The 23314-nt window shown below is 41.3% G+C and overlaps 1 protein-coding gene across 1 annotated transcript in view; it reads left to right on the top strand.

Annotated features, from left to right (window-relative positions):
- zfpm2a (zinc finger protein, FOG family member 2a) overlaps positions 1–23314 on the top strand; it is a 120581-nt gene that overhangs the window by 51889 nt on the left and 45378 nt on the right. Inside the window, exons 4-5 of the mRNA XM_073484731.1 lie at positions 4480–4604; positions 22396–22507. Coding sequence (XP_073340832.1) covers positions 4480–4604; positions 22396–22507 — 237 coding nt within the window. The remainder of the gene's footprint in view (positions 1–4479; positions 4605–22395; positions 22508–23314) is intronic.

Raw genomic sequence — 23314 nt, 5'->3', positions numbered from 1 at the left:
GTTATTGAACTTTGAACAGCAGTCATTTATTTGCTTTGATTCAAAGGTACTGCTTGATATCAAGGGGGATCATCTGCCCTGTGAAGCTCAAGCATATTTTCCCACTTGTCTCTCTCTTGTCGGTCTTTGTTTCCACATAACATGCACCCTCACTATTAATGTGCACAAGATAACCAGAAAAGGTAAACCATAAGCTCAGTCAATAATCAGGGTGGGTTTTTTATGCCGCGGGCAATTTCTTTTCATTGAAGTTGGTTCTTTGAACTAGTTAGAGAAGTCAAATTCATGTTGAAAATAGCTCGAGCAGATCATTTGCTTTAGCAAATGTTAAGCTGCAGTAGCCAGTTGATGATGTCATTTGTCATCTCTGACCGCGAGCCGAGACCTTACTCCGGGCCAGAAATTATATTAAGAAAATTCAGGCTTACACTTCATGTGCATTAATAGAAACATTCACAGTGAAAGGTGGATCTATCATTTCATTTCAAAGAGTTAAAGGAAAGAATATTTCAGTTGCTGTTTTAACTCAAACCTGTTTGGACATTGTAGCATTTTGATTAAACATAAAGGGAACTTTTAACTGGTCTTAAAAGAAGATTGTCTTTTTCTTTGAAATAGTTATTATAGTAAGTCTAAATGCCTGTCACTGGGTCAGATTCTGACTTATTTGGGTCAGATAGGTCATTAAATTAAAACTTTTTTTATGGTGGTGTACTGAGGTCTAGGGTTGGTACAGTACGACAATAAAATAAGGTTTACTTTGTTTCACTTTTGTCCACAGGGGGCACCAGAATCAACAACAAATGAAACTTCATTGTAGCAGCTTTAAAAGAGGGCCCTTTTTACCCTTTGAAAATATGTAATGTACAAAACAGATTGACTATGAACTCCATAACTTATATGAACTACTATAATCAAAACCTTAAACCACTTAAAGATCATACTGATCATCATGCTGTATCGCAATACACGATACGTATCTCGATATTTTGAAATCTCACTTCATAAATGACCAAATACCTCGATATCACAATATATTACACAGTGAGATTTTTGATAAATAATCATCAGTAATGTGGTTATGAGAACTAAGTGGGTAAAGGCAACTATTAGAACAAGTAGAACAATCTGGTAAGTTCAGAAAATTATAAATATTACATATAACATTACATATTACAATACAACAATATCAAAAATCCAAGATGATTTATAGTCTCATATAATCATATTGATATATTGTCCAGCCCTATGGTTGATTATATCTGATAGTTTTATTTAAAAGTAGAACATGGTCTTTCACCTCTTTTAGAGTCTCTATCTGTCAACAGTCCACCCATACCCACCCACACCCATTACTCTTTAAATCATACCAGGCTGGCACCCTGCCACTGAGAAACTCATTAGTATTCAGTTGTATGCCATTGAAGGGAGAGATGAGGTTCCCTATTCCTCTGCACCATATCAGAAAAGAAAGACAGGACACACATACACACATTAAAAACACAAAACAAAAAAAAAACAAACAGATGCCAGCGTGGAGCATCTTGGGTGCTATCTGAGGAGGATCTCTCCACACAAAGGGACATTCATTGGTCTGCCAAGTATCTGTGGAGTGCAGGAACAGACCCTAGAGTCTAGCGACAGATGATGATCTTATCGAGGGAGGGGTGGGGGAGGGGGGTGGGTGCTGGTTGAGGGGGTGTTGAGGGTGAAGGTGGCGGAGTGGGGTTGGTTGGGATTCGGAGGAGGGGGTACCGCTCTTGAGCCACATCGCGAGCTCTGTTTTGCCAAGTGTGTGGCATTTGAGACTTGGATGATGAGGAACATTGACGAGAGAACACAGGCACTGGGTTTGTTAAATCTCCTAATAGGCCATTATGAGCTCTCCTCTTGGTTTAGTCTGTCGTCTGCAGCTTGACAGGTTAAACACTTCTGTGTTTGTACAAAATGTATTTGTGTTTAGGTAATAGAATTGGGATTTGGGGCCTTGTAAGAAATTGAATTATCACTATGACATCAAGAGTTTTTGCAGCCATAATTACAAAAAAATGTCAGTCGCCCAGCTGAAAACAGAACACATCTGTCAGTATATTTTTGCTGTGTGACTAAACCTGTAAATGCTCATAGAGAGTCCATGAAGGGAACTCATTATTCATCCATGGGTGTTTTTGTGGAGATCTTCCACTAGTATCTGCAACAGATGTGACAAGCCATCTGTGAGCCAAGGTCCTGAGGCAACATTTGGTGTGAGATGCACACAACTGGCACCTAAACATGGTGGACCGCAAACTGCACAAATTGAATCGTACCCCCCTTTTCCCCCCTTCTTGCACCTACACTACCCATTACCCCCTTTTTACTCCGAGAATCCCACCCAAAAAAGAGAAAGAAAGGGTAAAGGAAAGGAATCAGAATCGTTGGCTGGGGATGGCTTGAGCTGTTTGTCAAGCGGGGCTAAACAGGAACTTGCATCCAAGCGGTTAAAGGCCGTGGGTCTTATCTGAGGACAAACAGAATGCATCAAGCGGTGGCTGTTGCTCTCAGTGATGACGACCAGCTGTGCACCAATGTTTAATTATTTCTCTGTAATGAGCTTACCCACCTTCCACTGCAGCACCAGGAAGACAGCATGCAGCAGCAGGAACACGGAGGGGAGGCAGAGTGAAAGCTAGAAGGAGATAGCGCTGTCCAGATTATCTCATTTTTAGGACTATTCTGAAATCTAGCATGCATTTTCTCTAAAATATATATTAACGTTTAGACCGTCTGTTTATGTTAAAAAGATTTTTTATCCACCTTCAACAAAGATTTGGTCAAAACAAGTGATTTTTTTTTATTATAGCTGACATTTAGCTTTTTATTGTTACCCGAGTGACCACCACTGATGAGTATATGATCATAACACATGCCTGATGTTTCAATCATGTTTATGCATGCAAAGGAGCACATAAGCACACATTTCCATACCAGCACAACAGACAGACACAATAGCGTGCGGCAGATACACGGCTGATATTTACACAGTAGAGCAGGGCTGAATAGGTCATTATACCACATACACATCAGAAAGCTCAGTGATCACTTCAGCCCATTCAGCATGAACCGAATGCCCCCGAACACTTATTAGCCACATGAACAAACAGGTTAAAAGACACAATGTTAACAACTCATGTAGAGTTTGTTTGAATAATAATACATTATGGTTATTTGCCTGGCGAGGTAAAATGTAAGTGGCAGGTTGGTTTCCTGCTAAAGGTCAGTCCTAAAGCCAGAGTGTCCCAAGCAGTGGTGGCTGGAGTACTGAAAATCTATTACCCCTAGAAAAATTAAAAGTGAAAATTACATTTTGAGAAACATACATAGATTAAAGTAAAAAAAAAAGAAAAGTACCAGGTTAATAAATGACTCAAAGTACAAGTTACTTTTATATGTCATATTAATATTTTTTGTTTTTTTGAATTATGAAAATGTTTAATTGGCAGATAAAGCAAAGTAAAAGTAGATTACTGGCTCAAAAACATATGAGTGTACAGTGTATAAGTGCAATTTAAAAGCACGAACATAAACAGAACTCTACCTTACAGTTACCACCCAGCCATGATCCCGGAACAATGACAGTGTTCTGTAGCTGACTCCAATCTCTGACCTCCAAAGATCAGTACAATCATCAAACGGTCAAATAGAAAGAAAGCCTGAGATGACTCAGTCCTGATAAAAATGTCCTTTGTTTGAGTTTGTGAAACTTCTTGTGACCAGAAAGTTTCCAGAATCAGTTATAACTTGTAGCTACAGACATCTGAATCATCACACTTCCTCTAACAAGACTTCTTGGGGTTGTCAAGGCAACCACTCGGAAATGTACAGTTGAGAGCCGCATACCTTCCCTTAAGACACACACACACATACACACACTTACAGCGGGAAACATCATCTTCAGTAAACTATGTCACAGCCTGCCATGGGGTTTATCATAACTATTTGATTAATCACCATCCCGAAAAAAGTACACTGAATCTAAGAGATAAGATAGTGGGGGGTGTCAGGGAGGTGAGCACTGGTACTTCTAACAGTGCTATCCGGTTTCACTGTTAATTAACTGGAGCTCTGCACAGCACTAACAAGGGCCCAGCCTTCCTGGAACAACAGAAATAGGCCTGCCACTAGCTGCTCTCGCCAGCCAGCGAGCCTGCACTGTCTCACAGAGATTATCTCAACACAAGACACCTTTCAAGTAAGGTTAGCGCACCGTGTGTCTGAGGAACACCATCAGATGGATGCTTGCTCGATTTGCTTATCCATTTTGAAACTGCTTGGCTGTAACCTTCGCTGCTTACTGCAGGGCTTTGAGGCAATAATGTGATCGCACATGTAGGTTTGAGGGGAAAGGACAATGAATGAATGTCACTGTGATTTGATGTGGAACTTGTGTGCTATATAGAGCACTATGGTTGACTGCTTTGGGTTCTGCTGTGTTTTTAGGGGAGCTGGACGCATTCCTCAAAGATGGCGAGCGTCGGATCCACAGCCGGCAGCAGCTCCCGGTGGGGACAACATGGGGACCCTTTGAGGGGAAGATCGAGATGAACACTGAGAATACTGCACTGGTATGTCCTGTTTTTGGTAAACTATCGTATTATTTTGAACATTTGGGCACCACTGTCTAACTTAGATTGTGAAATTAAATACAAAATAAAACAAGCCAGGCTTAAAACACAGCAGATAAAAAATAACTGGATAAAACGAATGAAATAAGAAGGAGCTGAAGTACCAAAAGCAGGGTAAGCTATGCAATTACAGTGAGTAACATTGTGTGAATATTTGCAATGCTCATAAATTGGTGAAAACAATACTGAACTACTCAATTTAAGCTGGGATCGTATGTTAAACCAAGATTTTCAGCTACAGGTTTAATGTTGCACCAAAAAAATGTGCAAAAAGCATCTTTGATTTGGCAGTACGTGATCAGAAATATGTTGCACGCCTTGAAAATATCTATGTTGTCCGGATTTAGCTGAAGAAAATTGTTTGCCATCCAGTTTTTGATGTTAGCTAGTCCTGTATTGAGTAACAGCCAACATACCAAAGTCAGTGTGCTTTATTGTAAGATATACAGTATAATGAGGCACATTTTATAAGGTGCTATAATTGCTGGAACTACCTTTTAATACTCCACTCCACTACATTTCGGAGGCAAACATTGTTATGTTTCTACATTTAGTTGACCCAACCGACGGTCAACGACCCACAAGCGGCCGTAACGACTCTGTAAGGACACTCCCACACAGAGTTTAAAAGCCTGCAACTCCCCTCCAGTTAGTTAGAACTGAAGAAGCCTCTTAGATGAGAGGTGAAACGTCTTCAAGAAACTGAAACACGTCCAGTTGCCTATGATACAGCACTTAGAATTACTATGACCTGGATGACTGAGAACCTTCATCAACACAATTCATATGTGTGACTATGATGAAGTAATATTTAAGCATCATATTGTAACTTTTACTCAAGTATGACTTTTGGGTATTTTTTACATCACTGCTGAGAACACATATGATGCCTTTATTAGTAACTTGCTTCAGATAGATATGAAATATCAGAATTTGATGTATTAATCATTATTAAACAATTATTCACGACTTATAACCCCTATGTAAAGTAAGCCTTTTTAAGAAGTGTTTGTTGTTTCGAGTAAAGGGATTATTATTAAAACATGCAGTGAAATCACTTTATTTAGTCAAACTCTCGCAGCCATGGAAACATGATTACCAGAAAGTCCTACATCTAAAAGCCATATTAATGGCAATTCCCATGACATTCAAACCTATTGAGGTGACTCTTCTGGGATCCAACTGGCCCCCAACACAAGCCTTTGAAGTGCATCCATTTTAACCATTTAATCTGCATATTTTATGACAAAACACTTTAATTGGTGGATTTTGAGCTCGGTCCAGGCTTCAATTGAATGAAGTCACAATCCATTATTTTTGATGTTACCCTGCACACAGCAGCTTTACATCTCTCGTTTCAAAGATCCCAGCAGAGGCTCGTGTTGACCTGCTGCTCTGGTGGAGTGACAAGTCCTCCACGGGTTTGATATTCCATTCTGCATTTGGATTAATTAAGAAATTCCTATTAAAACTGTAACCATGCTCCCATTCATCCTGTTAAGAAACATAAGGAAAAGTCCATTAGGATTTTTGGCCCTCCCCCCCCATTTTCCTAGATTCCTTAAACGCATAACTTTATTAAATCATTTTCGGCACAGTTTTGACTGTTTTCTAAGCTCCCCTCATGGTTTTGAAGTCATCAGTGGCTTTAAATAACTCAGGCCGTATTATAGCCATGAAATATGGCTTCTCTCAGGGTAAAGCCAGTTATCCTTGGGCGGAAAAGTGATTTGACAGAGCAACACCTCAAGTTGCCTTCCAAAGTAACACACTCCATATATTTCTCCTGCTATCTCTGCATGAATTTCCCTGAAAGGCATCCAAAACCAACCTTCAACTGTCCCTCAAATGACCCTCAGACTCTCCAAGTGATGTCATATAAAACATCTTTTCCAAGTGTTTGGGTGCTTTCAGTAGATACAAACTTTACACATTCATCAGTCTACCTGCTGAACTAGATGCATAAACTGATTGTTGCTCTTGGCAAGAGTGATAAGTTCTTAACTAACTGCCCTCTGAGGAATTCATAGCTACTTTCCAGATCCTCCTCCTCCGTTTTTTTTTTTCTTTATTCGTCAGCGAGCAGGTGCTGGTCATCACCTGTAATAGGCTGTGGAGGGGTTATAGAATATGCCAAACCTCCCTCGCAATTAAAAGCAGTAGAAGAAGCTTTGGGATATTGCCTTTAAGGATCTCATGTGTGTCTATTCCCCTGGGGGCCCTCTCAATGCTTTGCTGCTTGCCACCCCTCCTCATCTCTCAAATAGGGTACTGGCTGTTAGCAGCTTCTCACTATCTCTCATTAAAGGCTAGGTCAACCCAACTGGCATGTTTTGTTTTACTGAGCCTCCTTTTAAGGTTCAGTGTAACTTTTTCCTTTGTTTCTCAGATGCAGAATAAGCCAGAAACTCTTATTTTTGCACATCACTAGGGAATCGTCTAATTTACAGTAGCATAGTTGTCTTTCTCGTTTTTTGTTTTTTATAATCAAACTCCTAGTTATTGAGCTGTTGCCTAGTTAAACATGCAGCCGCTGGCAACATCCCTAATATGGCGCTGCATTTATCTCAGTTGTTTCAGTGGGAGGCGAGGGAGTTGTGCAAATCTTCAAACACTGACACATCAAGACAGGAACAAACCCTGATGCCTCACCTGGAGAGGGAAGAGGGGAAAAGTTGAAATAACAAATGCGAGTGTGAGGAGAGAGAGAAGAAGGAAAAAAGGCTCGGCTAGTTTTGATGCATGTCAGGGCGGCTAGTGCTGCAGAGCGGGGTCAAAAGGCGGCAGAAAGCGTTTGAGGTAGAAATAAAGGCTCATTGCTTCATGGGTCTGTACCTCAGCTAGGAGGCACTCTCAGTCATTCTTATGAAGTGTGACCTCCGCAGACTATTAAATCTCCTCTTACCCTCTCAGATTTTTTTGAAACCATGGAGGTGAATGAATTACCCGAAGGCAGCCAGGTATATGGCAGGAGTGACACCTCTCTCATGCCTGAAACACATGACCCGCTGGTGAGATATTGATATGCCCTCTCTGAAATCAAACATATATTATCCCTTCATCCAGACACGTCATTTAAGATATGACTTTTTAGAGGTCAAGCTATTTTTGTCGAGCCGTCACGTACGGTGCATAGCTCCGTTTCTCAATCCTTGGCATCATGCCCAGGGAGGGACTAAAGTGTAATGACTCCTTAAAGTGGCTTACAGTAAATAATGAAAATACAGTACATTTAAGCAGATTTCGCATTACACCGGACAGGAGCAGCACTTTGGCACATGTAGAGCCGTTTAGGAGGAGAGTATGTAAGGTCCGGCTGGTGTCTGGGGAGCACTCCTGTGGATTCTGATGGAGGGGTGGGTAAGGATGGGAGGAGGGGAGGGTTACTGGTCCCTAGAGGTAGCAAAATGGGAGCAGAAGCTGGAGCTGGCCTAGCTATATGCGCTGTGGCGTGGGAGCTGATGTGGGCTGGCTGCCGGTGGACGACAGGCCTCAGTAGCTGACCGCAGTGATGGATGATGCTGAGAAAGAACGGCGAGTGGAGCGTTACACACAGTTGTCCAGGCAGGCCTGGAAAGAGAGGTATAAAAGCTTGAAAAAAGAAAGAATGAAAAGAGAGAGAGCGGGGAAGAGAGAGGAAGCAGGAAAAAACAGAGGGGAAAAAGCATGACAGGAAATCTGGGCATCTGCAGGACAGAGATAGGGTCACATCTCGACCGTTTATCAAAGAGGAAAGCAGATTTCACAGCTGATGGGTCGGCCGTGGCAGGTCTGTAGACCCCAGGGGCTCAGCTTGGCATGAGGGACTGGAGTTATAGTTATTGCTGTAGCAGACCTGTTAACACAATCACATTGCACTGTATTGGACAGCTCATATGTCTGGCCATACTGTGGTATTTTTATACATTCGTTATCATTCTTTGATCACACATAGACTACAGAGTGAGTTTCAACATGTAATATTTTTAAAGAAGATGTCAGAACAAGACGTAACGAAGGTAGAGAACTTTGCCTAAATCAGAGAAACAGAAAGCTTTCAACTAGATTAAAAGACCAGAGTGTGAACTGATAACTAAGTAACTGACCCAGGTCAAAGCACTTTGTAGCAAGTCAGGCAAAGGTGAGGAAGGCAGGAGAGGAAGAGGCTCAAAGCAAGTAATAGACAGCAAGACAAATAATAAAAGAGAAAAAGATTTTAGAAAGAACAAAACACCCGAGAGTTGGCCTTGTGCTGCTGTTGTCAGCCCGCTCTCTCTGCTCTGTTCCTCTTCCTCCTCATCTCCTCTCCTCTCTCCTCTCGGTCTGACTGATGGAGCTGCCAGAGCACCGTCTCATCCCTCACTTCTCTCACTGATCAATCAGACCATTAGACTCCAATTACAGCCGCAGCCCCGGCGCAGGTGAGCGACGAGCACATTCAGCCGGCTGCCGACAACGCCTCCGCCCGGCTTCCTCACACTCTCCAAATTAACGCAAATTAATAGTGACACTCAGACATAAATGTCTGCAATCGAGGGGCTAAATTAACAGTCTGGGTCGAAGCTATTGAGTAGCAGGTGTCTTTAAAAGCGGTAATTACCTATGCTGGACAGAACCGGGAGGAGAGGGTGGCCCACGGTTTGCCTGGAGTAAGAGGCCTGGCCCCGGTGAGCCTGGCTTCCATTGTAGGTGTTAATAATTGATTGGGAGGCAAGCTATTAATGAGCAGCAGATTTAGAGCTCTGTTGTAAATGTGTGTTGATGAGGGTGTTGCCGCCTCTTGTACAATGCCTTACCAATGCTAATTACTGGGGCTTAGTCAAGGTGCACTGTAATGAGTCTGGATTCAATAGAATTCTGGTCTTTATGTGTTTTGAGGGCCTTTTACTGCAAATTACATGGTAATTATAATGCATATGACTTGCTTAATTCCAGATTAAGATCTAGCCAGCATTGTTTTTATCTTGTCTTTATCTTCTGTCTTAATATACTTGTATACCAGCTAAATTTGCTGTGAGCATAGGTTTATGATAAAACAAATCTATCACTGCAATCTCTGTGTCATACAAGGGTCCTTGTACAAAGGCAGTGATTTGGAAGGTTAGAAGGACACAGTAGAAGTCAATAAGTGCTATAGGGCAATTTAATATATTATAACCAATTAACTCTCAACAGAATATTACAATGTTACCCTTGAATTATAAGTCATTATAACCATAATGATAAGTGTATAATATTTAAGGCTAAGTGGAATATTTAGTGTGTTTTAGGAGTGGAGAAATAAGGTGAAGTGTTAGGAAGACAACGTGCGTTACTTGTTTGTCTAATTCTCTCATTTGGAATTGTTTAAGATACAAAACGAGCCCTTTATTAACCCTTCAATTTTGAAGTGACACACTGTTCATATTTATGCTAAAATGTGCATGAGACCATAGCAATTAAATGTTCTTATGCTTGCAAACGTGCACAGTGCGTCAGTTTAACGAGTGTACATGCACTTGTGTGTTTCGGGTCATGCTGTAGTGTCTGTGTATGTGTGGGAGGGCAATGTGTAAGTGCCTCGGCGTGCGCGTGCAGACTGTGTGCTGCTTTTAGCTGCGAACAGAGAGCTTTAGCTTGTAGACTACAGAAGAGCGAAAATGTCAAGATACTGTCCTAATTTTCACCTGGGACAGAGAGAGAGGCAGAGGCTGTCAACCGATGGAGTGTGATTATTGTGTAATTTAGTACAAGGGTAGGAATATGGGCCTGTGCAACCAAAAAATGCTCCAGAAATTATTCAGCCCATCACTCAAGCCATTTATCTCACCCCTTTTGCCCACCCTCTCCCTCCAATATGTTTATTGTTAGCTACCCCTAAACTTTAACAAGTGGTGGCGGATTTTTCTGTTTCAGAAATTATATTTTTCTTCTTGTCATTGCTTCATTAATCAAGAGGAGGCATTCTGAAAAATGTTTTGTTTTGGAGGCTGCAATCTATTTTGTGTGTGTGTGTGTTGTAGTTAATCTGCGCCCGTGGCAGGTTTCCCCTCCGAAACGCAGCGCTAAGCAGCGGTATCGCAGGCCTATTGTTGTAGCCTCTGTCATAGCAAGGAGAGCCTGATGCAGGCCTGGGCTCGCCTGATAAGGAAAAGAGGATTCAACATGGCTGGAAAGGAGAATCAGTGGGACTTGAGAGTGGAGTACGGATGGGGCAGATGCGCTCGCACACACACATACACACACACATACACATACGTACAGACTCACACAGACATACAGAACGATACACGCATGTTCTACACACATACAGTCACACATGAGCCGACACACACACAAATCATCACCATCATCACACTGGCACATGCCCAGGCAATTATTTACAGTAACATCCAATTACATATGCAAGAAGGCACCCCAGGATAGGACCTCTCTGTAGCATAGCTGCTAAATGACACACACACACACGCTCAGCCTGGAATATGCATGCACATGCACATAAACAAACAAACCATTAAACTTAAAAAAAAATTAAAAATCAACAATTTCAATTCCAAACAGTTTGATTCATGTTTGCATTTTAAAGGTGGCCCGTGCTTTCTATCTGTAAGTCACACTGTCTTGGATATGGTTTGAAAACGCCAGACATTATCAGGACTAACAGGATTTGAATTTCTGTGTTGGACACACAAATAATTTTGGCACAAAGAATGTGGCTTCATCTAATGAAATAATGGGCCCAAATTTTAGGCGGAGAACCAATTTGTGATTGCATGCATCAATTATTTCTTGGGTTTAAACCAATATCAGGGCTGGGGTCTCTTCAGATGGGTAAAATGGTAATTATCTGGCCTGCTTTCCCTCACTCAATGTCATCCATATATTTATCGATGGTATTATCGATGGCTTTCATGTTCCCACATTAAAAGGGGGAAAAGTCCAAACAAATTCTATTGAAGTAGCTTTTTAAATTTGCACTTTTTAGCACAACATCAACATGACATGGATGTCTGTGTGTGAGTCAGATGGAGAGTGGATTGCAGGCTGTGGCAAAAGAAACCCACAACCATTGTTGTTTTTTTATTATTATTACTGCTATTTACATTTATTCCCCAAGCCTCCACTCTCAAAGTTTCTGTGAGCATGGCTGGAACTCATTGCCGCCCACAGCTCCATGTATTAGCCGTGAAGCACTCAGTCAGTCAGCTAGTCAGAGCTATTATGGCCACAGTCGAGCTCCACTGTTTGAGAGATAATGCATGGTTGACTTGATCTACAAGTGAACCTGACATTTTGCTGTCCTTACATCACAACACAACTACCCAAACTGATATGGCAGGTCCCCTGATAAGCAGAGCAGGACTCACTGATTTGCTTTGTGCTCACTGTAATGGCTGCATGGTTTCCTCACACGTGCCAAGGATACAATGACGAGATCAAAACACAAATATGCAATCCAGTGCATTTTTTGCTTGAGATGTTTTGCTACAGATATATCAGATGGTTGATTTTGAAAAGTGATGATTGAATAGTAGGTTTAGCATTTGTATCACTTTCTTGTTATAATTACAGCAAATGGTACTGAATCTTAAACTATGTTTGGGAATAAGAGTGGCAGTATTTTCTCAAAATTAATACCATATTTCTCATAAATCCTGTCACTCATATCCCAAAGGATCAAAGCCTTTTTCTTTATCTCCTCAAAAAGGATAAACAAATTAAACATGGACTGTGTTTTTTTATTTTCTGTATCCTTCAACTCCCTCAATCATCAACCACTTCTGCTTTCATCAAATGACAGTAAAAACATCTTTATGCTACTTCATACTTTTACACTTCAGAGGGAAATATTGTGCTTTTTACTCCTCTACACTCATATATGAAAAATAAATGAAAATAAATGATGAACTTTTAAAATGCAAAGTAATTATATCGATGAAACTACCCAAGGGTATAAAAACAGTTAAAATGAACTCCATCTTGACCAGTTGCAAAAGTAAAATACTTCTTATGCATCAATATTAGCAATCTTATAATGTGATATAACATTTAGAAGGACAATTTTTCTGCAAAAGGAATACTTTAACTTTAATATCAATAAACAATTGCTTATTGAATTGTTTATAAAGCATTTAATTGTTAACAGTGAAATAACAATTTACTAAAGTTTACCTATAAATTAATCATTTATTAAAGAACGTTATCATAAAGTGTTACCTTATTTGACTTTTTTTCTTAAGTAAAGGATCCTGCATACATCCACCGCTTCTCTTTTCCTATTTTTGCTGTAAAATGATGTGTTGCGCTGTGAAGCAGTGCAGGTCTGGCTGCACACAGATTTATTAATTTGAAAATGCTGCTAGAGTACGTTAGAAACATTATGAAACATCCGTTGTTAGTGGTTCAATTCCTTCCACTACTTTTATTATTCCCTTGAGATAATTTACAAGTGCCAAAAATGCCTTTATTCATTCATTTATTTACTTAATCTCTGCCAGTTTTTCTGTAGCAGATCGATCTAAATAAGAAGAATGTGTGATATTCTCTCTGTATGACATAGCTCCGTCCTCACATACACTGAAATTGTAGCGTTTCTACTGTAATAGACAGGCAGCTGTCTTCCTGCAGCAGTGTGCTCAGCCATCGCGCAGCAGCAGCAGAGCAGGACCAGTGATGGCTGAAAGCCCCAGTGAGGCTCCAGGTCCTGGGGGGCCACTCTTCACACCCGCAGGGCCTGAGGGTGAGCTGGGTGTCCCTGACTGTCCCCTCTTCACAACTCTCTGGGTGTTTGCTGTCAGTGGCCCATCAGGGGGCAAACTGTCACACTGAAGAGATGAAGTATCTGCACTCTTATGTTTTCTGTACGTCGTAAACATACACAAACAGCGCGTTATGAACATTAACAGTCATGAACACCTGTTCCATTTTGGATAGCGTAACGCTTAAACAAGGCACACGCTATCACTTACACACTTATCTCACAAGATTTGTGAATTTGAGTGACTGCTTGGCTTGTAGCAGATTTGGGGAGATGCTTCTTTAGCTGTGATGTACCGTACAAACAAATCAGCAAAGCTAGGTTTCAGTCTTTACAAAATGTTTGTCAGACAGGCAAGAATAGTCAAGCTCAGAACTCCCTGGCTTCACACATCTCGCCTTGTTTTACAGTACACAATATGTCTTCCCAAATGAATGATTATCCAACACTTCAATACACAACAGACCTCTATTGCAGCAAAGGCGTATGAGGAAGGAGGAGAAGAAGAAGCGAAAAGAAAGAAAAGTGAAACAAAGTTGAGTGGTGCCAGCTGCTTTGCCATCTGTCACTGTCATGGCTGCACTCGTGATATGTTGAAACAACTTTCTTGAAAAGTGGTGGAGATAATCCTCGATTGTTTCCATTTGCTAGGCCCCGATAGCCCCCTTAGTATTGCCAGCACAAAGTGAGTTCAGAGTGGGGGGTTTGGGGTCGTCATAGATGGCTGACCGATCCCTCTGTTCGCTCTGATTGTAGAAATATAAAGCTGCTCTCCTTTGAGCAAAGTTGCAAGATAAAAAGTTTGAGTTCTACATGGTTTTTTTTACTGCTCAGAAAGTGACAAAATGAGACATCTCAAAATCATATTTTATTAACAGGAAAGAGCTTTCAACATAAGCATAGTCACTCTTAGAAATTCAGCAATTTCCCTTCCATTTTTCCCTCTTGGACACGTTGGCGAGGGAAGTGGAGAAGCACAGAGGCTTTGCTTGCTTCACCTCCTTCAGAGAAAGAAGGACGGCCACCCTACAGAGAGGCAAACCCCTGCTGGTAGACCTTGATAAGTCCTCGCTGTCCCCTGTCCTGGCCTTAGCCCTCTGATCCTCAGCCTAGTTGGCTCGGGGCCTACCAAAGACAAAGCCCTGTCAGGACGACTGTGGACGGATGAACAACCGAGCAGAAAAATTCAAGTCTTCTGACAAAAAAAAAGGTTAGCATTGAAGATAAGAAAGCTGATAGGTGCTAGAGGAGATGAAGGTCTGGACAGTGTCCATTCTCTCCCCGGTGGTCCAGCAGCGCCTCATTAGATGGATGTGTATGAGGCTGTCAAAGCAGGAATATTATACCACGGGGTCGTCAGCAAACTAATTGGGTAACAAAGACCATTTCCAGCTCGGGAAACCCATCTTTTAACAGTCCGTGTGCTGAGACTCTGATAAGAGAGTTCACGTCTAATGCATTTAGTGAGGGGCAAGTTCACCATCTTTATCTTATTTACTTAACTTGGTGTAAATATTGTTGGTCTTTTACGGTGGATTTAGTAAGACCCCATTTCTCTGAAGTGCAGCCGAGGATCAAACTATCGAACACTGCAGCAGTATGTAGATGATCAGGTGGTATGCAAATCACAAGTACCTCTGTTCAGCTTGTTCGTCATGAGAACAAAGTTATGTTTGCGACGCATTTTATGTTTCTTCTCTTTGTTCTTTGTCTGAAATTATTTTTAATATGTGCGACTGTGCTCATTGTAATTATTTTTCTGTACACTTGGATATTGGCAGAGCTCGGTTTCTGAGTCAGAAGGTGAGATTGGCTCCTGAAATATAAAATCACAGATGCTATTCTAATGCATCATGAAATTTAAACTCAGCCAGAGAAGAGAGGGGAGTTCAAAAGAATATGAAAATCCAATACCTAAAGGGGGGCACAGAGGTTTATCTAAAGTCAGGGGCTTTATTCAAGCATCATGCCTACTATTTTATTGTTTGTCTTTATTTACTGCCTCTGACTGATCCTAGTCTGCCAAGTGTGGTTATGAGAGCAGGGATTTGTTGTGACCCCATTGACTGATCGACTCTTGAGTTCCCTTTTCTCCCTCTTTGAAGAAATCCTCCAATCCGCATGTTTATTCCCGACAGAGAAAGAGGGATCTGTCCAGAGAATATGCCACCTGCCACCTTGACCCCCAGGGGCCATGGTAATATCCATACAGGTGAACATTACTGGCTGCAGGTTCCCTATTATGTTCCCTCACAGTGCTTCTCGCTGCTTGGGGAGTCAGCCCTAACTTACATGCAAAAGATCAAACAAGTCCTTCCCAATTGAATTCAAATGGGAAATTTTGAGTAATTCAAACAGTGAGTAGTGAAGCGACAGGGCTGTTCTGTCCCTGACCAAAGCCAAACACTAGAAGAACACGTGTGGATATATGCACTCTACCTCCAAGACATGATTAAGTCCTGGAGCACATGCATTACAAATTCAGCTTTCTCTTGTTTACAACTTCAAATAGTTCTCAGGACATACGCATTATACATAGTTCTGGCAGTACACAGGCAGTCACTTGTGAAGTTGAATTAAACATTCTCTATTGCAAAGAAAGTTGGGGGGCATTGTTGTATGATGTGAAGGGGCTGGGGAAGGAAAGGAAGTGACGGTGATTCATATAGAAGTTCTGACTCAATCAGTAGAGAGTGGTGTGGGTGGTGGGCAAATATTAGAGGAAAGAAGGGGATAAGAGATAAGGAAAGGAAACTTAGAGAAAGGAAAGGAGAGGGGAGAAGAGGAGAGCAAAAATAATGAATGCAAAATGAAAGGAAAGGAAAGGAACAACAGAAACATAGAGGGAAAGGGGCATGAGTTGGAGAAAAGAGGGGGAAAGGAAATTAAAAGAAGGGAGAGGAAAGAAGAGGAGAGGAGAAAAAGAATTGATTTTAAATGAAATGAAAGGAAATTAAAGGAGAGGAAGGAAGGAAGTAAAGGAAAGTATATCTAAGGCTAGGAAATAAATGGAAAAGAAGACAAAATTAGAGGGAAGGAAAGTTGAGATGAGAGAGTATCGGAGGAAATGTCAGAAAAAGAAGGGAAATTTAGAGAAAGGAGAGGAACTAAAAGGGGAAAAAGAATAATATTAAATGAAAGAAAAAGAAAGGACAGAAAGGAATAGCAGACAAAATTGGAGGAGAGAAAAGGGGAGATGAGAGAGTATAAGAGAAAAAGAAGGGGGGTTTTAAAAAAGGAAAGAAGAGGAGAGGAAAGGAAAGGAATAGCAAAATAATTCATACAAAATGGAAGGAACAGAAAGGAGAAGGAGGAAAAGGAAAGTGTATCAAAGGATGGGAAAGGAAAAGCAGAAAAAATTAGAGGAAAGGAAAGGGGGCAGGGGTGGAGAAAGGGGTTGCTTGTCTTCGGGGCAGGTACAGCTTACACTAAACTGTTTGGCTTTAGAGTTGGAGCACCTCAATGTGCCTGAAGGTCTTGAAGAATGGAGTATGGATGGAGTACCCCCTCCTCCTGAATCTCTATTCTTCTCTCTTCTACTTGCTGATTTAGTGAGCAGCAGATTCAGTTTAAAAATGAACAAAAATAAATATAGCAAAATAATTAAACATCGCCCCTTAATCAACATACCGAGCAGCCAATCACTAATCTGCTTTATTGCCACTCTGTTGTGTCTTAGAGAAGCAACTGAACATACAGCAATCATGCAATGCCACCCATAGTCAGTATAAATACAACTACTGTGAGCATTTCAATGGAGCCAAATAAGTAATAGCTAATGCAGCACATGAACTTTGATGCTTACAGTCCAGTCAGCAGGATAAAAGGTGATTTAAATGAGAAAATATTTATTCCCCATAGCGCCGCCATGATAGCAGCAGCCAAATAAAGGCACATGCGCACAGTGATGGGTGTCCCTTTAAAGATTCCGGGAACAGCAGTGACTCTCTCAATTTAATCGATTTTAAAATGAAAAGTCAATTTAACAAAGTTGAAAAGAGAAAGATGGGCTAAGGGAAGAAAAAAGCATTCTCTTGCACTCAAGCAGTAAACTAACTGCCGCACAGAGCAGGCAGAGATTTCAGCTGAATTATCTCCCACCTCACATTTGCTCTTAGGCAAGCAGTTTAAAAGCCAAGCGATTGAGCCAGTGATCCAATTTGAAATGCAGAAATGATTAGAGCAGCTTGCCTCATTTCATATCGAAATTCTCTGATTTATGACAGGGCACCAGCCAAGATCTATCTCTAAAGGGAATTAGTGTGCAATTCCTGCATATTTCTGTTATTTAGTCTCCCAATAGCAGATGCTATAGCCTTAGAGAGAGGGAGAGAGGGGGGAGAAAAAAGGGAATGAAAGCAGTATGTAGGTATCTTTTCATTTCAGCAGATGTAACCATGGCTATTTAGAAGAAGGAGGAAATGACACAAAAGCAGACTTGAGAAATGAAGGCATTTCCCACTTTATGTAGGATGATGGCCGAGAATCTTATTTCAGGGTGCAGTGGAAAAAATATGCAGCACCTAGCTAAGCATATACACAGCTTTTCCGAGCATGGATAGCGGTGGGAGAACACAGACTGTGAGGTTGGCTCTGGCCGTTTCTATTCAACAAAAAAAGACCCTTGCAACCCATCCATCCTTGAGGCTAAGAAAATATTAATACGCAGAGCGATAACGAGGGCTAGAGGAAAATCTCCCTTAATGAAATTTCCAGTTGACCACATGCAATTTGTTTCATCGCAGTGAACAACTAATTGCAAAGGACGTTATCAAGGTGTGAGTGTGCTGTCTGCTGTAAACTGACTGGTAAAACAGGTACAAATCCTTTATCCTCACTCCCATGTTAGAAACAGAGAACATATAAACTTGACATAAGCTTGTTTTTTTGTTATATTTATACTGCTGGTATAACCTGAAAAGAACATTGCACTTTAGAATTATTTGGGATGGGTTGCTGGGATGCTAACACAAATGTAATGTAGGGGAGAGGAAGTCAAATATATCAGTAATTCAACTGGAAATAAAACAATTGTCCAAAACATGTTTTTATAGGGGGAAAAGATAACATACATACATAAGATGTAAATGTTGTTATTTAAACTGTAGTATTTCAACGGGTGCTTTTGTTTAAAATGGCACTACTTCATACCGAGTGGGTGTTGAAAGCGGGACGTATAAAGCCAATGAATGTCTTGAGATATTCAGACACAGTGGTTTTGATCTCTCAGTTGTCTAAATCCTGCAGCTGTGGGATCAAGACGGATACAGTGCCAGTCAGTGACCTTGGTGAAGGGAGAAAAAAAAAAAATGCGATGAGGAAAATAATCATTCCCACCAAGGTTTGTATCGATTTCACCTGCCCCGACCATGAAGCGGGTTAAGAGTAGCCAGTGGTGGTGAAATGGTCAGCGGTGATATCATTAGCTTGTTGTTTACACAGGGAAGCAGGGAGTTAGAAGAAGGCTGAGTGTCACAAGCCACTTTCTTCTTCACCTCCTTCAGCTGATCAGAGGATCATGGTATCAAGGAGGGATTAGTAGCGACTTGGGATTTGTGTGATTGGTTAATTTATTGCGGTGATGGCAGGTCTTTCATCTATGGCAACATTTAATCAGCGCAGCCACAGAGGCTATTACAGGTTAGCTCCTTTCTGGAGTCAGTCCGGCTGTGCCATCAGCTCTATCACAATTCCCCTGAAATTTCCAAATTATCTGGAACAGGCTTTAGCTTCTCAGTAATAAAAATTAGAACAGATTCCTGATAGAAGCTTTTGCTCACACAGGGCCAATTATAAATAGTACAGCCCTGCCTTGGAAGAGGGAAAGGGGAAGGGGGAAAAAAATCCAACTCTGAGAGATGTGCACGGAACTTATCGTTCAGCCCTGCTCCGCTCTGATCCAAATCCGTGTGGCTGAAAATTTATATTAGATTTTATCACAGAGGCCTAAGTCTAGAAAAATCAATGAAGGTTATCTTTTATGTTGCAGCAACTTGTGGAAATATTGATTTTCATTTTATAGCGAATTTGGAGCATCAGTTTGTAATCACTTCCTCGCTGACTACACTGTTTTGGTCACTGTATCTCTTACACGAGGAACGGTAACAGAGCTCAGATGGAAGAAAAAAAATAAAAAAAATACCGGGAGAGTATTGAAACCACTGGAGTGAAGGCAGAGGGTGGATAAACCATAACACACTACATAGACAGGAAGGCCAGAGGGGCTTTTACAGGCTCTGACAGGGATGATAGTCTGTAAACTGATATTAAACACTATATCTCTATAAACCAAACAGATATTTACTCGTGTTTTTAATATCTGTTTATTTGAATATCTATTAGAAATACATCCAATAAACAGGATATTAAAAATAGGAATATATTCAGTTAAAAAATTTTGCATTTTTAGCACCATAAAGATTAAATTAAAACGGGGAATTAGTGACGATTAGAGCCTTGTTTGCAGCATATGCACATGTTTTTTTGCAACCGACTATCCGATAGGGGTCAGCATATTTTACTACCTCCCCTCAGTATTCTCTTTTGGACAGGAAAGCGTGTCGGTACGTCACATCCCGTGGCTGTATGATTGTTAGGTTTGTTTCTATAATACCAGTTAATCATGTGCTCCCTCGCTCTGGGGACATCTAAATGTTCTGCCTGCCAATCTGCATTTCTTCTGGCCTCAGCCACTTAGACCACCTGATCCGGGTTTTACAAATGTTTTCATTTGCATTTGCAGCCGCTCCTCCCTGCAGTGACGCCACTGTGTCTTAATCCTAAATATGTCGTGTGCAGTCGCTCTTCTGCATTTCTTTGTCTAGGTGACGGCTGGTACATGCAGCATGCTTACAAAGCACATGGGCCACTATTGTCACAATAGATGCATTATGTAAATCTGCACTGAGAAACTGTCATGGGTTGTTGCTGCTCTGTTTCCAACATAAATGAAGCAAAGACAAATAGTAGAAATTAACAATTAACTCAAAATAATACATTGTACTCTGTATTATAAAAGTTTTCTTTCTGACAAATTTCCCATGATTTCAAACAGTGGAAAGACGTCTAGTTAATGCAGTATTTTGTCCCTGTTGGCTACATTAAGAGCAGCTGGAATATCATGAATTCCCAGAGGCTCAGAGGGACGGCAGAGAGGCCTCACGCTGCTGAATAAGAGATGGCTCCAGTCTGGAGATCTAAGGAAGGGTTAATCTGATTCCCATTTCAGATAGTCGTCCTAGCAACAATCGGCCGGTCTGCTCTGCTCCTTTGACAGGGGTGTGAGATTTTCAGGTTAGCCAGATAGAAGACTTTATTGTGAGGCTAATTTGAAATGTGAAATCGAGGATGACTTAAATTACAGAGGTCCTCTCTGTCTCATCTGCTGCCAGGACGGGATAAGGAGATGCCAGGAGAAGGAATAAGAATATCAGCAGACACAATTTACTGTTTGTGTTTGATCAGTTTAGCTGGGTAGTTTGCCAAAGTGCACATCTATATATATTTATATATATGCAGAATATATATATATATACAAGGACAATTTATAAATCTGTCTTTATTTAGTGTCTGCATTTGTTTTCTTAATTTGCAGTCAAAATCCAAACAGATTGCTATCATCTGTCTGAGATTTATTTGCTATTTGTAAATAATGCTCCCTTAAAAAAAAATCAGTTTGTCCTCCAGCCTCAGACTAGATAGAGTTCATGGAAAGAGAAATGGGCGGGTGGAGGAGGAGGAGGAGGAGGAAGAGGAGGAGGAGGGGGCATGCAGGCGCACTGCCGGAGCACAGTGCTCATCTCTTGTGCATATCTGTGCCAATTCAGACCTTTAACATGCTCAAGTGACATTTGCATTTATCCTTGAAGGTTGTTGCCTTTTGCGGGGGAGAAATAAGTGAAAAGCACGAGAGAGAAACCAGTATTTTTCTTTTGCATTAGGCAGATGGACAGTGTCCTGTCGCCGCCTGCCTCAGATGGAAAAAGAAATGAAGTGTCGAGATTGCACCCCAACCCATTTTCTCTTAGCTAAACTATTTCTGTAACATCCTAATGAAGGAGGGCCCCGAGGTTCAAAAGTAATGGCCTTGAAATACTGACATTTTGCCTTTGAGTAATAGGCTACTGTACCCAGCCGCCTGAGATGTTGCTACCACCCCCCCAACACGCACTCAACACCACCAACACAGTGTTTTGTAAGAAGCACAAGAAAAAGAACACCAAAATAAAATAAAGCAGGATAGAAAATCATGTGAGGATAAACAGAGCAAGCAAATCTAGTGACACTGCACCACGTGAATCTATTACAGTGGACACTGTACTCTATCTCCCTGTTTTATTTCTTCTTTCCGAGAAATAAAAGTCCACGTTTGACCTCTGACCAAGAAGAAAAATGACCTTACGCATTCAGAATAATTTTTCCGGCATATTATAAAAACTCTAACCTCAATCGCCCTTTGAAATGGATACTGATTCTTTAAATTCTTCCCTGCTTGTTTCAGGAAATAGTGAGATCCAGGCGATAGCGAGGCACAATGTGCCCAAAGTTCACCGCCGAACACTCGCTTCCTTCTCTCTGAAAGTCACCAGCCTTTTTTTTTCCTCCTTTCTTTCTTTCTTTTTTCATAATTCCCAGACACCTTAGATGTTCTCCTTAATCTAAGAGATCTGATGCTGAATCACAGGGTTCAATCCTGGATGGTTATTCCTCCTTTTTGATACAATGCAGGCTCTTAGACCCATTTGTCACCACTCCAGCCACTGTACAGCCTTTGTCTGCAGGCCACCACACACACGCGCACACACAAAACCTGCCCTCATTCTCAAATCTTCTCAGCAATGTAAAAAAAAAAGGAAAAAAAATTGGATTGGGGTGGACTTGCATGCTGTATAGTTTCTGAAATTGTCTGTTTATGGCCATTCAGAGCAGCAGAAGAGCGTAACTCAGTGGTTATTAATGTTTCTTTAATCACCAAAATAAGCAAATGATTAGTGTTTGTTATCTGTCCCCGTCCAGAAGACGAAGAGCACGGTCCCGGTGGTGCTGAGCGCCGGCCCCAGGTGGCTGCTGGATGTGACTTGGCAGGGAGCGGAAGACAACAAAAACAACTGTGTGGTGTACAGCAAAGGTAAGCAAGCAGCGCCGGCATCCTGTTATCTCTCCGCAGCGCAACACACCACGCCACAGCACCGCCGCAAAGACAATCCTCCATCCACTCCACTCCACTCCTGCCTGTCTTTCTCTCTCTCTGTCTGTCTCTCTGCCTTTCTTTTACTTTTTTCTCCCCTCTTTCTTGCTCTCCTTGCTTCTCAAAGTCACAAACACACACAAATAATTGCATGTGGGCAGCGACAAGGACACACAAAAAGGCATGCATGCGCACACTCCCACACCATATCTGTTTTACTCCAAAGAGTAATTTATATCACTAAAACTCTGATTAGGAACTGAGAAACATCACTTGACACACAAAGTAAATGGTCTTTAGATTTCACAAGGTAATTAATGCCCCTTTTTTTTCTCTTTTATACTAAGTGAATCCCTATCTCGGGGCAGATAGCGAGAGTGGAGATGCCATTTTGCTTCATTTGTTCTCTCGCTAATTCAGCGAGAAAGCTTCAGCTGTATATCTTTAATAAGTCAAACACATTCATACAAACCCCAGCAGAAATGGATTTATGTAAATATGTGCAAAGAAACACAACATATCTGTCAGAAAATCCATGTTGCTCGTTCAGCTTTTGACCCTAAAGCACAAAAACACCGAATGAAGCACTGTCATCAAGATAAACTCCTCAATCTGCTGCATTGTGTCCAGCGAACCCTCATTAAAAACAGCCCAACATGGATCTGTGGAGAGCCTGGTTTGTTGCAGATTGTATGAGAAGATGCTCAGACTGTACACAGCCCTGACACTACAGTCTGTAGCTTCACT

The sequence above is a fragment of the Pagrus major genome, chromosome 17 (assembly GCF_040436345.1).
Source record: "Pagrus major chromosome 17, Pma_NU_1.0".
Lineage (NCBI taxonomy): Eukaryota > Metazoa > Chordata > Actinopteri > Spariformes > Sparidae > Pagrus > Pagrus major.
The sequence above is the reverse complement of the archived record's forward strand: the minus strand, read 5'-3'. Positions and strand labels throughout refer to the sequence as shown.